The 15646-nt window shown below is 49.0% G+C and overlaps 1 protein-coding gene across 1 annotated transcript in view; it reads left to right on the top strand.

The window, feature by feature from the left end:
* Positions 1 to 15646, top strand: part of LOC147692398 (uncharacterized) — a 352032-nt gene that overhangs the window by 219392 nt on the left and 116994 nt on the right. The window contains exon 2 of the mRNA XM_086938616.1: positions 11471 to 11729. Coding sequence (XP_086794742.1) covers positions 11471 to 11729 — 259 coding nt within the window. The remainder of the gene's footprint in view (positions 1 to 11470; positions 11730 to 15646) is intronic.

The raw sequence follows: 15646 nt of genomic DNA, 5'->3' as shown, positions 1-15646 counted from the left end.
TGTTGGTTTGAACAGAACAATTTAATCGGTCCATGTTGTGTTTTGAGGCCTTTCCTATTGCAAATGCTGGGCCCACCAACACATGTATGTTACAGTTTTATCACGAGATGTGTGGGAACGCTGGGTAATAGGAAAAGTGTGGATGTACGAAGATCTCTCCCCCACAGATATGCAAGGAAAATAGGTATATTTAGCCAAAGTGTGAGGTTTGCAAGCACTTCGGGATAGAACGTTATTTTGCAAATAGTCTCACCACCCTGGATTCATCGGGGTGTCTAGTTTTCAGAAATGTCTGAGTTTGGTACGTTTTCCTAATCGACTGCTGAGCTAGGTCCTACATTCTCCAGCTATCCACATTGTAAAATAAGCATTGCTTTTGCTGAGTGAAATGTGATGTCTCTAGGTCATGTTTTTGGGTTCTTTGTGTCGTAGGCACTAGGCCCAGCCATGCAAGTGGGGTATCATTTGTATTGGGAGATGTGTGGGAACACAAAATAGTAGGGCATTTGATATTACCAATAGGATTGCTCTGCATTTTGGCTTACAAATGCATGCCAGAATGCAAGAAACAAGACATTTTGAAAAATTCCCTCTATGTCACATGATAGTATTGGTAACCTCAAATTCAGAGGTACAAATAACTACTGTTCCTAAATTCAGTATTATATGTATGTTTCAGAAATACATGTTTCCTTCACACTCATTTTGTGTTGATTATATTTCACAATATGAACTGTTGTATGGTCAGTATGCAATGAAAAATCATCATAAGCTGCAACTCAGTTGTTGGCTCTGGGTATCACCTGTTTTCAAAGAAACTACAAACCCTATATATCCCCTCGACTAGAAGGTTATACTAGCAATAACAGTATAGTACTTTTGTAAATCTACCCTCATGACAGATGAAAAATTGTCTCCTATGGTTATTTTTACCCACTCATTTATATAATTCTTTATATTTAAATGATTTGTTTCTTTTGGAAAACCTTGAGGGATCTACACAAATGACCCTATGGTGAATTCAAACTTTTGTCTACTTCTCCGGAATTTGTCGCTTTCCATGATAACTCATGGGTCTCACACCATAAACTGGAAATAGTTTAAAACCACAAAAACTAGTTCAATACCCCTATTACTTTGTGCAGACAATGCTGATATAGCTGATATAGGTTTAAGGAGCAGTCTTGGTAAGTCAAAGCTTTTGGTTGCTACAAAGACAATTCCTGAGTATTTTGGCTAAAAAGTTAAGCTTGGAAACTGTAGATTTGTTTCTATATGTTGGTGCGATGTTTATCTCAAAACTGATCTGGAATAAATCCTCAGAAATCATTTGCAGCATACCAGCAAGTATAAAGTGTAACTTTTTGGGTTTTGAAGTATGGCATTGGTGTCTACATATTTCCCTAATTTAAAATATGTGCAGAGCAAAAACGGTTCCTGCTGTCTGGTCTGGGGAAGGTATTTCGGGTTATATACCTGTTGCAAAACTGCTAGTGGGTAAAATTGTGTTTGGAAAGGCTGTTTGTCTCTCAATATCTATATCAATTTTTTTTCATGAACAAATATCATTGCTTTTTTAGAGGTTAGCTCAGGTGTGCCTTTATGGCCTTGTGGCTGTCTTTAAGGGTTAATTCTTCTGCCATGTCGAGCTTATCTTGAAATCTAGGGGTGTTAGCCAATCTCTTTGCATGCAGATAGCTGTAAAACTGGCAAGTATTTAGGCTTTAATGATTTTTATTGGTCTCTCTCTTGGGGCCTTGTTTAAAAGATTTTGGGGCAGGGCAGCATCACACGCATTTCTGCCTCGCTGCCCTAAGGCAAAAGAAATGGGCAGAAATGCACAGTATCTATCAGATATGGCACATTCCTGACAATTTCCCCCATGATGGTGCACAATGGGCTGCCTTATGTCAATACAGGCACCCTTGCACCATGGGGCAAGGGTGCCTGCATTGCAGAGATAATTGTTTTTGTGCATGAAGGGAAACCTTCCTGCACAAATACACTCGCAAGAGGCTTTTTCCTCTTTTATGTGTGCTGCAGAATGCAACACACATAGTAAAATGAGAAACTAGGAGAAATAAAGGTATTTTTCCTCGTTGCGCCTCCCTTATGCTTTCGCTAGGGAAGCATATGCTTTTGGCGCTGCCTCAGAGTTACGATTCCTCGTAAATCTGGGTCAGTGTCAAAAAGCCATAGGTGTAGCTGGGAATGTCCATAGCAACACCCATGACATGCCCCTTTTACACAGAAAACACTGGTAAAGGGAACGTTATTTACAAGGACATATTAAGCCATGCAAAGTGACTTGGTGCTGCCCGGTAAATATGGAGTAGGCACCTGCGCCACCGGAGCGCTGCAAAAAGTGGATGCTCCGAGGGGCAGCCTCTTTGTAAATGAGACCCTTGGTTTGAGGCCTTGTGACATATACCATATTCAAACACATTTTAAGATAAGTTAAAGTCTGATCCAGATTTGACAGAGTGATTGAATTTCTCAGTTAGAACGTATTTCCCTTTAAGCAATGGGGGAAATTCACAAGAAACTGTTGAAGCGTGGTGTTAAGCTGTAGGAAAGTGGGTTTCTGTTGCAGTAACCCCCTCCTTTTTCCTGACACTTGATGCACTTCGACTTGATGTGACCTGAGGCCCTGCCAATCAGGTTCCCCATGGCCTTTGTTCTTTCCTAAAACTGTACTTTTGTACCCATAATTGGAACATCTCCGGCCACAGGTAAGCCCCCTGTAAAAGGTACCATGGGTACCAAGATCACTGTAAGCAGGGAAGGCTGCAGCACCTATTGTGCCACCTTTAGAGACTCTGCACCTTAACACTCACACACTGCCATTGCAGGTTGCATGTTTTGGTGCAGAGAAAAGTGAAGAGTAGACATGTCACACATTCATACAAACCACTACCTGGGACCTAGGTAAGCCACCTCACTAACAGGGTGACCTAGCCCACAGGTGAGGGAACAGTAGCCTGAGCACTGTACCCCTACAGTGTCTAAGTCCATACATAGGCACTGTAAGTGCAGTAAAGCCATAAAGAGCATATGGTCTGGGATCTGGTCATTATGAACTCCACAGCTCCATGATGGCTTTGCTGAAATCTAGGAGGTTTGGTAGCAAACTTCTCAGCACGATAAACCCACACTGATGCCAGTGTGGGATTTAATGTAACATTCACTCAAATAGCATCTGAAAGATGTACCCTGAAAAATGACCAGCCAAGGTGTGGTTCCTGAAAGGCTGGTTGCCATTTGCCACCACCAGACAGGTTTCTGAACCCCTGGGTAGAGGGCCTCCACTCTCTGGGTCCAGAAACAAAGCGCATCCAGGGCAGAGGTGTCATGCCTCCTCCCCCAGGATGGGTTGGGTCCATGAAGGTGAAGCTTCACAGGCCTGCCACCTTTGTAAGCTGTCCCTGCCTTTTGCTGCCTGAAGCAACTGCCTCCCACCGGTCCTGAACCCCACTTTCGGTGGGAGAATCAGCCGAAAAACAAAGTTAGGAGGCGAGGTGTGCCTGCATTTGCCAACCCCACCCCTCAGGTGGGGGAGGCGAGGTGAAGCACACATCTCAGTCCCCTCCATCTTGAAGATGAGAAGACCCAGCCAATTAGAGAGAGGCTAAAGCCCTCCTCCCACTGGAGGGTGGGCTAATAGGTGGTGTACTCAACCCAAAAAAGGGACCTGGTCTCAACCTGCACACCTCTATAACGCCCCTAAATTTAGTATTTAGGGGTGATCCTGAACCTTGCCTGCTCAGATTCCTGCAACCTACGAAGACGAAGAACGGAAGAAGTCACACAGCAGAGGAGACTGTAGAAGAGTCCCCAGCCCTACAGGCCCGCCTGCAGTTTCCAAAGATCCTGTGCCAAAAGTTGACTTGTCCTGAAGCCAGTGACCTCCAGAACCCCTTGGAGGACGGACTGCCTTCAACAAAGACTGGATCTCCTGCGAACAGCAGCTCTGTTCGAAAGAAACTGCAAAGAAAGACTCTGCTCCCTACCGAGGACGAAGAAACTCGATGCCTGAAACCACCACTGCACACATCGCCTACGGCGTGAGTCCTAGTGGTCCACTGGTCCCAGCAAGGTCCCTCAGCGTTCCACAGTCTGAGTCCACTGTGGGTTGACCCTTCCAGGAATCCCCAACATCATTTGCAGCCTCTACACCGAGATCCCCACTACCACGAGTGGCCAGGAAAAGTGAAATCGAACCTCAAAAGGCACTCCTGCATCAGCCACCCTGCACCCTGGAGAAGAGGACCTGAGGTGCATCTGCTTCCTCAAGTCCTCCAACTTACCTGCCCAACTGTTGGTTACTCCCGGGTGACTTCCTGGACTGAGCCTGCATCCAAAATCCAAAACCGTCAACCTCCATAGGATTGTATTGGGCTCCCGACCCTTCATAAGCACCATGCACCCGGCCACCCCAGCACCACTGGGGTGTGGACTTGGTGCCAACCTGGAACTCCCTGTGCCCTTACCTTAACCATAGGAGCTTGGCTCCCAAGACCGAGTGGCCCACCCGTGAGAAGCCCCCGTCCGAAGAACCCCTTAGCCATTTGCTAACATTGGGCCCCTGCACTCTGCACCCGGCCATCCCAGTGCCGCTGGTGATGCAATTTGAGTACCTATCTGAACATTGGGGAACCTTGGTTCTAACCCCCCAAAACTGTTCTTGCTGATCGTTTACTTACCTGGAAATCAATAACCTTCTTTTCCTCATAGGATCCAATGTAACAAGTTTTTGTTCCCAATAATGTCTGTTGACCTGTGCTTTGTATGAAAGAAAAGTAACTGTGCTTTAAACCACAAAGTGTCTTACTTACCTTTGTATTGTAGGATCCACAGTGTGATTTCTAGGCATATCACCCTGAGCAGTCAATGTAATCCAAAAGTATTCCAAAGTAATTACTGTGTATTTTAAACTGTGTTAAAAGCAAATACAAACCTGTAACAATTTCAATTTTAAAAATAATAGAGAGGGGTGCTATTATAAAACGACTTTCATTGCGCGCGCTGCGTCGCGTTTGGCGATGCAGCGCTCACAACGAAATTCGTTTTATTGATTCAATTGTCTACTTACCTGCATTCATCTGTATTCCGGTGTTTACTATCCCCATCCTGTCCCTTCCCGCCCCATGTCACCGCCAGACAGCACTACCACCAGGAACCGCTACTGCCCCCTGCGTTGTCCCTAGCTAAATTTAGCTGTCTAGCGCCAACACAGGCACCTTTGCACCATAGTGTAAGGGTGTCTGCATTAAAGGGAATGATTGTTCATGTGATGGAAGCTGTCCCTTCCTGAGCATAAACTATCATTAATGCGAGTTTGCTGATTCTTTGTGTGCTGCAGAATGGAAATTAATAATTTCTCCTTGTTGCACCTGTTTAAGACCAGGTTTTCTCTGGTCTTATTTTTGGCACTACCCCATATTTATGCCACCCTTGTAAATAGGGGGCTGTGTTAAAAAGCAATGGGTATATGAAAGAAACAGGTTAGTATTAGATTCCTTACCTTAGAATATATCCAGGCGTCAGACTGGATCCGGAAACATTTGTGTAGCAGTACCCTTGCACGTCGGTAGGTGTTGTCTGCGGCTCCGAGTCCGTCTTCAGCGTCGTTGGCGCCGGGATGACGTCGCTGGAGTACTTAGACGCCGCTCTTGCACGCTGACGTCAGTTCTTCCACTAGGTTCCGCGGAGCCTACGGGCCCGCGGTCCGGAATGGGAGCCCAAGCGGGCCGGGTACTTCGGCCCCGGCGCCGTCGGGTGCTTCGGCCCCGGCGCCGCCAGTGACTTCGGTCCCGGCGCCGCAGGGCCCCACTGGATCCGCTTCCGGATCCGGGTCGCAGATGGTCGACCTTACGACCCTGCCGGCGCTGGCCCCTAGGGTGTCACCCCCGACGCCGTCCCCAGACGTCGTTGTCCCTGGTCCCCCCTGACCTTGTTCCGACACCGGCGCGGCGCCGCTCGACGCCGCATTCGACGTCGAGAGAAGAATTTTTCTTCTATGATCCGGCCCCACCATTTGACCCTGAGTACCAGGAGATGGGTGGCGAGGTGGATTGGGAGGGGTCTGAGGACCCTCTGGCACATGAGTGTCAGTCTTATCAGGACTGGGCAGGTGAGCTAGGGGATGCCAGTGGTTTGGACACTTCGCCAGACACTGGTTTTGTCTCCCCTCCTACCGTGGCTACGGAGGAGGGGGCTGCTTATAGTGTGGTGTTGACGCGGGCAGCCAAGGCCTTATCCCTTGAACTCCCCGTCCCGGCCGTGAGGACTAACCTCCTCACTGAGGTCCTTAAACCTCAAGCAAGCTCTTCAGAGCCACTGTTGCCGTTTAATGAGGCCTTGTCTGACGTTCTTCTGGGCACTTGGTCCAGGCCCACTACAGGTCCCCCCGTAGATAGAAACATGGCCAGACACCACCGCCCGGCTCCAGGCCACCCTTGCTTCCTGTCCACCCACCCCACTCCCGAGAGCCTGGTCCTACAGACCTCTAACTCCCGGTCGCATTCCCGACTGCTCCCACTGATCGGGAATCCAAGCGGTACGAACAGTATGGTAAGAAGATGTTCTCCTCACTAAGTTTGGGGTTTCGGAGAGTTAACACCACGTGCCTCTTGGGCCGTTATTCCCACTCTCTGTGGGACATGGTCACGGACGTGCTGCCACATGTCCAGAGGAGGCCCGGACTAAACTCACCCAATCCCTTGCGGAGGGTCGAGATGCGGTTCGGTATTCTATCCGGTGTGGGCTGGATACAACGGACTCGCTAGGCAGGGCTTTGACAACGACGGTGGCGATTCGTCACCACGCCTGGCTGAGGTCCGCCAACTTTTCGGGTAATGTCCAAAACACCCTTATGGACATGCCGTTTGATGGCTGTCGCCTCTTTGGCGACAAGGCAGATAGTCCGCTTGAGCGCTTGAAGGATTCCAGAGCTACGGCCAAGTCCTTGGGCCTGTCGTCCCGTGCCAGCAAACTGCTGCCTTTCGCTCCTTTTGTGGCCAAGGAAGTGGTGCCCCCACACGTCCTGCCAGCCTCGGGCCGCAGACTAACATCCAGCGCGGTTGCGGACGTGGTAACCGCTGTGGTGGTGTCCGGAGACAATGGCGAGGCCAGTCCACATCCACCCCTGCAGCATCCGCCTCAAAGCCCTCCTAGTCTGAGCTTTCAGGCCCATGTGACGCGAGTGGGGGGCAGGGTTCGCCATCACCTCCTCCACTGGCGCACTGTCACATCGGACAGGTGGGTGATGCAAGTCATCCGTAGGGGCTACTCCCTCCCCTTCGAGGCGACCCCTCCAGCCATATCACCACAGTACCACTGCGTGTCGAGGGATCACTTGAATCTACTGCGAGAGGAAGTTAAGGCCCTCTTGGCCAAGGGGGCCATCAAGCACGGTCCTGAGCCAGAAGTAGGATGTGGTTGCTACTCCCACTACTTTCTGGTTCCCAAGAAGGGCAAAGGGGGCCTACGCCCTATCTTGGACCAGCGGAACGTCAACGGCTTCCTCCGGAAGGAGAAGTTCAAGATGCTGACACTGGCTCAGGTTTTAGCTGCCCTGGACCCGGGAGACTGGATGGTAGCGTTGGACTTGCAGGACGCTTATTTTCACATCCCCGCCTTGCCGGCCCACCGGCGTTACCTGCGGTTCAGGGTAGGCCACGAGCGCTTTCAGTTTACCGTGCTCCCCTTCGGCCTTACCAGTGCCCCTCGGGTGTTCACAAAAGTGATGGCGGTGGTCGCAGACCATCTGCGCAGATCAGGGGTGTCAGTCTTTCCCTATCTCGACGACTGGTTGTTGAAGGCGGGCTTGCCCCAGACAGTCGTCAGCCACCTCCAGACTACAGCTGACCTCCTGCACCTGCTGGGTTTCTCCATCAATGTGCCGAAGTCACACCTGTGTCCCTCTCAGAAGCTCCTCTTCATCGGAGCGGTTCTAGACTCGGTGCAGTTTCGGGTTTATCCTCCCGAACAGCGGGTTCAGGATATTCAGGCTCTGATTCTGATCTCTCAGCCGTTATCCCAAGTCTCGGTCAGGTTGACGCTGCGGCTTCTGCGGCTGATGGCCTCCTGCATCCTTCTGGTGAATCACACCAGGTGACGGATACGGGCTCTGCAGTGGGACCTGAAGTTTCAGTGGGCCCAGCATCAGGGCAACTTGTCCAACCATGTCTTGATCTCGGAGGGCACTGCATGACAGTTGCAGTGGTGGCTCATGGACCGCGATAGGGTCAGCGGCAGATCCCTCTCCCTGCCCCAACCAGAGCACATAGTTGTGACGGACGTGTCCCTCCTGGGCTGGGGGGGCCACATGGGAGAGCCAGAGATCAGAGACCTCTGGTCTCTGGCAGAGTCCTGGCTCCACATCAACCTTCTGTAGCTGCGGGCGATCCGGCTTGCACTGAAAGCATTCCTCCCCTCTGTCCGGGGGAGTGTAGTGCAGGTGTTCACGGACAACACCACCGCCATGTGGTACTCCAACAAACAGGGTGGGGTGGGGTCGTGGAACCTCTGTCAGGAGGCTCTGCGCCTCTGGCAGTGGCTGGAACATCAGGGTGTGACCCTGGTGGTTAAACACCTGGCAGGTTCCCTGAACGGCAGGGCGGACAAACTCAGCCGCCGGTGCATGATGGATCAAGAGTGGCGTCTGAACACGGACGTGGCGCAAGGCCTCTTTCAGCAGTGTGAAGAGCCTTAAGAGAACGCGCAATGTCATCAGTTCTGCGCGTTGGAATTTCCAAGGCGACACTCGCTTGGAGACGCTTTTCCGTGCGAGTGGAGTTGTGGTCTGTTGTACGCCTTTCCGCCTATACCACTTCTGCCCAAAGTGCTGAAGAAGATCAGACGCAACCGGGCCCAAGTCATCCTTGTGGCTCCGGACTGGGCACGAAGATATTGGTATCTCAAGCTACTCAGCATGTCTGTCGATCCCCCGATTCGTCTGCCTCTTCAGGAGGACCTTCTGTCGCAGCAGAAGGGGACGGTTCTCCACCCGAACCTGCCCAGTCTCCACCTCCATGGGTGGAGCTTGAGCGGCGACAGTTGAGGCCATTTGACTTGCCTCCTGAAGTCTGCGATGTGATTCTGACAGCCAGGCGTCCCTCCACAAAATCGGTATACGCCTGCAGGTGGAACGAATTTGTGGCATGGTGCACAGCAAAGGCTGTGGATCCACTCTCTGCCCCCCTTTCAGAGGTTCTCCTCTTTCTTCTCTCTCTTGTCCAGCAGAGCTCTGCTCTGGCCACTATCAAGGGCTACGTTTCTGCCCTTTCCACCTTCTTACGGCTACCTGATCAGCCTTCTTTGTGCAAGTCCCCGGTTGTCAATAGGTTATTGAAGGGCATCACTCATATGTTTCCCCGTGTTCCTTTCGTTATGCCTCAGTGGGACTTGAACCTTGTTCTGACTTATCTGATGTGCATTCCCTTTGAGCCACTTCATAACTGTGCTCTTCGTCTCCTTACTCTTAAGACTGCATTCCTGGTTGCCATCACCTCTGCCAGAAGAGTGAGTGAGCTCCAGGCCCTTTCTTCTCAACCTCCTTTCCTTTCTGTCCATCCGGACAAAGTTGTGTTGCGGCGCGACCCTCTTTCCTGCCCAAGGTAGTCACAGCATTCCACATCGGGCAGTCCCTCACCTTGCCCACCTTCTTTCCGCCTCGGCATCCCTCAAAAGAGGAAGAGAGGCTCCACCGTCTGGACCCAAAACGTGCACTCTCATACTATCTGGATCGCACACGCCAGTTCCGGGTGGATTACCAACTCTTTGTTGGTTACGTGGGCGCTAAGAAAGGACGGGCAGGGCACAAACGGACCATCTCTCGATGGGTTGTCTTGTGCATCAAGGTGTGCTATTCTTTGGCTAAAAGGAGCCTCCTGTTGGGCTGAGGGCCCACTCCACTCGGGCCACGGCGGCTACTACTTCCCTGGCTCGGGAAGTCCCCTTGCAGGACATCTGTCAGCCAGCTATGTGGGCCCTGCTGCACACGTTTGCAAGACACCACTGCCTGGACAACCAAGTCCGGAGAGATGGCTTCTTTGGCTGTTCCGTTCTCCAGGACTTCTGGTGTGATCATTGGTTCGCAGTTGCTGGGGTATCTATTTTAAGGTAAGTAATCTAATACTAACCTGTTTCTTTCAAATGCAAAAGTTACTTACCTTCGCTAACGATATAGCTGTAAGAAACAGTAGTTAGTATTAGATTCCTTACCGCCCCATCCATCCTCCCCATTCTTCCAACCGATATCTAGGGTTAAGGTTCACCCCTTTCAGGGCCCTAGTTTCATGGCACCAGTGTTGGTTTTTATCATTGCTCTGCGTTTCTGGCGCGGAACAACTGTGTATAAGAACTGAAGTCAGCGCACGAGGGCGGCGTCTAAGTACTCCGGCGACGTCATCCCTGCACCAACGACGCGAACGACGGACGCGGAGCCGCAAACGACGCCTACCGACGCGCAAGGGTACTGCTACGCAAAAGTTTCCGGATCCAGTCTAACGCCTAGGGATATTCTAAGGTAAGGAATCTAATACTAACTACTGTTTCTTACAGATATATCGTTACCGAAGGTAAGTAACTTGTGCATTGCAGTGGAATGCACACAGTAACACCCATTGCCTGCCCCTTTGCAGCGTTAAGGGGCATTAAGGGCCACATTAAGTGGCATAACACCACCTTGTAAATATGGAGCAGGGCATTGCACAGCAGGAACATCATTAAAATTGATGTTCCTGTGGCCCAATGTCCTTGTAAATACGCCCCATTGTATTCCAACTGGATTGTACTTGTTTATACTGGATCCCAGCTGCTTAAGATATGAAACATTTTAGAGTAGGTATGCTGCTAGCTGGCATGCTTCGTTTTCTGAAAGTGGAGGCTCTAGAAACCAATCTTTGTTGCTCTTGTGATAATGAGTCCATTCAAACTGCTATGCATGTTCTTTTTCTGTAATTTTATACTGGCCCAAGAGAGGTCTTTTATACTGTTTTGTTTTGTCGTGCAATAGTTCGTAAAAGAGGCTACTGTGATTAGGAATGAAGTGGGAAATTGTGAGTAATTGCACATTTTATTTTATAAATAGGTTGTATGCATATAATTGTGATGTTATCAATATTCATATGCCCAAATATGTTTTTATGCATATATATGTGTTTTAAGATATTTATGGTCCAAATAAATTATGAATTGAAAGAATAAAAATCCCGGCAGGTCAACCTGCTGCAGTTTATCTGGAGGATGCAGACTATATCACACCCAATAATTTCTAGATGTGATAAAGTTCAGGCAACTCAGAATTCTGACCCTTGTACATACAGGATTATGTGGGGAATAGAATTTTCTGAATCACTTATAATCAGGGTCTAAAACTTCATTACAAAACAAATTGTGAAATCAGGTTTAATTAGCTTTCCTTTTTTAAACATGCTTCTGAGACAATGTATTGATTTGCTTACAGGTGGGTTTGTCTTTAAGCAATGGAAAGAAAAGTTTCTCTACCTCTCCGTAGAGGGCAGCCTGCAAATTTGTCGGGACACCCTCTCACCACCGGATCTGGAAATCTCTCTGCACAGCAACTGCAATGCCATCCTGGATGGAAAGGAAATCAATGAAATGCCCAAGCTGCCGATGGGGGCACAGAGAGACAACTGCTTGGCTCTTATTTTGAGTGACGGCAAGTTCCTTTTGCTCCTAGCCTCCACCAGACAAGAATGCAGGTAAATAAGGAATTGATGTGGTACTGGAGTTGTGACTAGGTCAAAGGTTTCAAAATGTCTCCTTACATGAGGTGACAAATCTATGTTTGAGCCTTTGGTCTAAGTGGTGAGTTAAATTGTGAGCTGGAGAGAAACCATGGGGCATATTATCAACAACTAGCGATATTTATCGCTAAATAAGCTTAGAGACATTTTTTTTATCGCCGGATTTTATCGCAGAGATAACGTGCTATTAGCAACGTTTATCTCCAAAGCAATAAAATATCTGGTGATATTCAGGCATTATCGCTAATAGGGACTTAACCTGAATGTCCACATCCCTTTGGATATACAGGCTAAGAAGTGGTCTGAGCAGGCATTAGGATTTGGCGGTATTCGCGCTTAGCACAAATATTTTAATCGCTACGCCTGCGATGATAATAGGCGATAGCGATGTTAGCGACTGCTTTCAGTCGCTAACAGGTTGGTTACGCCCACTTTGCATGTCATTAGCGATACATATTGCTGACATGCAAAGCGGGCCCCAAACTACTCACTATCACCTAAAAGCTGCCGCTAACTAATGTTAGCGACAGCTTGCTAATAGGGCGATGAAAGTATCCTGCTTTGCGGCCGAAAACGGCAGCAAAAGCGGCGATAATTTAATTTCGCCTGCCTTGGTAATATGCCCCCATGAGACTACTATTGAGTTTTCCTTCTATTGCCAGAATGTGGACAATTGCCTGATGCTCCATCAACAGCAGTGTATTTAATATGAAGGTGAAAGGGGCAATGACTGCCCATGGCTTGTTTTAACATTCAGGAACTCCCCAGTGCACCCTAAAGCCCAGGCCAGTGTGCCAGCGTCCATTCACACTAAAAGAAACGTTAATACACTGCACTGCAATTATATTTCTTCTTCCTTCTTCATTTTGTGGAGGGACTTGAAAGTGCCATAATCCACAGGTGGGGGTGGGGATTGGCTGTAGACTGATAGAGAAGACAAGCCTGCAGGAGGTGCAGTGCCTTCATTCCAGGCTGATGCTGAGGTAGAAATGGAGGCCAGGTACAAGATCCTTAATGCACGGAGCAGCCTGTTGGGCAATTAGGGTTGGTTTAGCCATTTAACACATTGGGTATATTCCTTAGGGGCTGGAGCAATTGGAGGGAAGTTTCGAAGGCCCAGGGCCTCTTAGACCTACAAAAAGACTCTCCAACTACCAGGGTTTATTGCAGCCTGTGTAGCAAGGGCATATATGTGTGTAGGACACCTTCCTGCACAAAAACAATAATTACATTACTTTTCCTCTTTCTTTTTGTGCTGCAGAATGCAGCACACATAGAAAGAGGAAAAAGCAAGAAGAAATAAAAGTATTTCTCCTTGTTGTGCCACCTTACACCTCCCATGAGGAGGCTTAGAATTCTGAAGCATTACCAGTTTCAGTAAAAGTTGTAAATCTGGGAATGCGTCAAGTTTCAAGGATAATGCTTTGCAATATCCATGGAGCCCCTTCCCGCAGAGTTATGTGTGAAAGAGAACCATTTTTACAAGGTCATAAAAAGTCAACCAGAGTGTAAATGGCCTTGTAAATATGGGGAAGCCCATTGTGCTGCTGCTGCGTCAATAAAAATGATGCACTGGCGACGTAGTGGGCTTGTAAATAAGCCTCTCCATTTGTAGGTCAAAAGCAACCATACTGTGGTAAATAAATATTTACCGTCGGAATTTCTATGCGGTAAAGTTCAATAAAATAACTCAATCGGAAATGAGAGGCAGAGTCCGTGGTATCTGAGTTATAAAGGTTTTATTCCATAAAACGCCCACTTGAGGCCACGCCCCTTCCGCATTCCTACTTAAACGCTGATCTTCAGCGCAACGATTAGAACACAGACCCAGTCCTGAGGCGGAAGCCGGGAGCTGGCGGTACTCGCATCTTTCACTGGCAAAACCAACTTTTAAAAAATATCATTGTGTGGTGTCACGTATTTACCTGTGCAAAAACTGCTTTTAATTCCTTGCCAACGACCTCTTTGTTACACACAGCGGTGCAGACGCTGTTGAGCTTGCCCTGTTGTCATAGCGGCCGCCATTAGAGCCGGCGCGCTCGACGGACACGCCCACTTGAGGCCACGCCCCTTCCGCATTCCTACTTAAACGCTGATCTTCAGCGCAACGATTAGAACACAGACCCAGTCCTGAGGCGGAAGCCGGGAGCTGGCGGTACTCGCATCTATCACTGGCAAAACCAATTTTAAAAAAATATCATTGTGTGGTGTCACGTATTTACCTGTGCAAAAACTGCTTTTAATTCCTTGCCAACGACCTCTTTGTTACACACAGCGGTGCAGACGCTGTTGAGCTTGCCCTGTTGTCATAGCGGCCGCCATTAGAGCCGGCGCGCTCGACGGACACGCCCACTTGAGGCCACACCTCCCTACCACCTACAAATGTGCATGCACAGGAAGAGCAGCGGACGAGCGCAGCGGGAGCGCCGTCTGCGCGCCGAAGGCGCGCCTAAGGCAAGCCCGTCTGCGCCCGTCCGCGACCAGACTGCGGCCGGGGCCAGACATGCTGCCAAAAACGGTACATCTGGAGGACAGATAGTATGGTCAGGTGAGGACTTAAAGGCATTCAACTTACCATCCAATTGTTGCCTTCACTCTATAGACCCAACAACTTTTGACCCCGTCCAAACTTGTAGCAACTGTGGGATAACATTCGACAGCGCTGCCCCCGCAATATATCCCAACCCTAAATCCCCTCCTCAAACTAACATCAAAGCGGGCCTACTCAATTGTAGATCCCTCGTCAAACACACTGATGAGATCTGGCTCTTACTAGAAGAGCAGGATTGGGATATCCTGTTCCTAACTGAAACATGGATCAAAGAGGACAACCTGACCTCTACCGCTCTGGCTATCCCTCCGGGATTTAAAATATGCCTCGCCAACCGGCCTGGGACAAAAAGAGGCGGTGGCGTAGCGATTATTTTCAAAGAGCATCTAGTACTGACATCCTCGGCTGCCACGACTATTCAAGGAATTAAAGGTCTTCACTTCTGCTTCCAAGTAGGCCCTCAGCTCTCACTAGCAGGGCTAGTGATATATCGCCCCCCGGCCAGCGCGGATCCCATCCTCACTACCCTATTAGACACAATAGTACAGAGCTCACTCCTTCACCCCCTTTTTTTAGTGGTAGGTGATTTTAATATCCACATGGATAAAGCAGACTGTGCCATGGCAGAGACACTCCGAACAACGTTAGACGCGGCCGGCCTCAGACTGATCAATGAGGGCCCCACACATACTGGGGGCCATACGATTGATCTCATCTTTGCTAATATCAAGGATGTGCGGCCTGAAAATCCTCTCCCTCTGATATGGTCAGATCATTCACTTATCCCATTCACTCTGAACATTCGAAGCGATATCAAGGCGTCAAGTAAATGCTACTTTATGAAAAGACAATGGAAAAAACTGACCCCCGAGGCTATGTTCCCGGCTCTGGCGCGAACCACCCCCCCCTTGACAAATAATCCCAATATGGATGCTGTACTACTCAATGAATGGATAGGAGGGATGGTTTCCTCTATTGCCCCTGCCTCTCGGGCTCTATCAAAAAGAGAATCCCCCTCAGCTCCCTGGTTCACGCAGGAACTTAGAGAGGAGAAAGCGGCTTGTAAAAAACTGGAAAGACTCTGGAGAGAAAACTACGGTCTAGAAGAAAAAACTAGATATAAGGATGCATCAAAAAAATTCCGGAAAGCCATTAGGAATAATAAAAAGCGCTTCTATGCGGACTCGATTAGACAGGCAGAACAATCCAGCAAACAAGTTTTCAAAGTAGTACAGGCCTTCCTCAAACCTCAATGCATTGAAAGAGAGGTTACCCCCACACCATTACTTTGCGAGCAAATTTCAGAATACTTCGACCATAA

This window comes from Lissotriton vulgaris, chromosome 9 (genome assembly GCF_964263255.1).
Source record: "Lissotriton vulgaris chromosome 9, aLisVul1.2, whole genome shotgun sequence".
NCBI classification, from domain to species: Eukaryota; Metazoa; Chordata; class Amphibia; order Caudata; family Salamandridae; genus Lissotriton; species Lissotriton vulgaris.
This window is presented reverse-complemented; position numbering and strand designations above follow the sequence as displayed.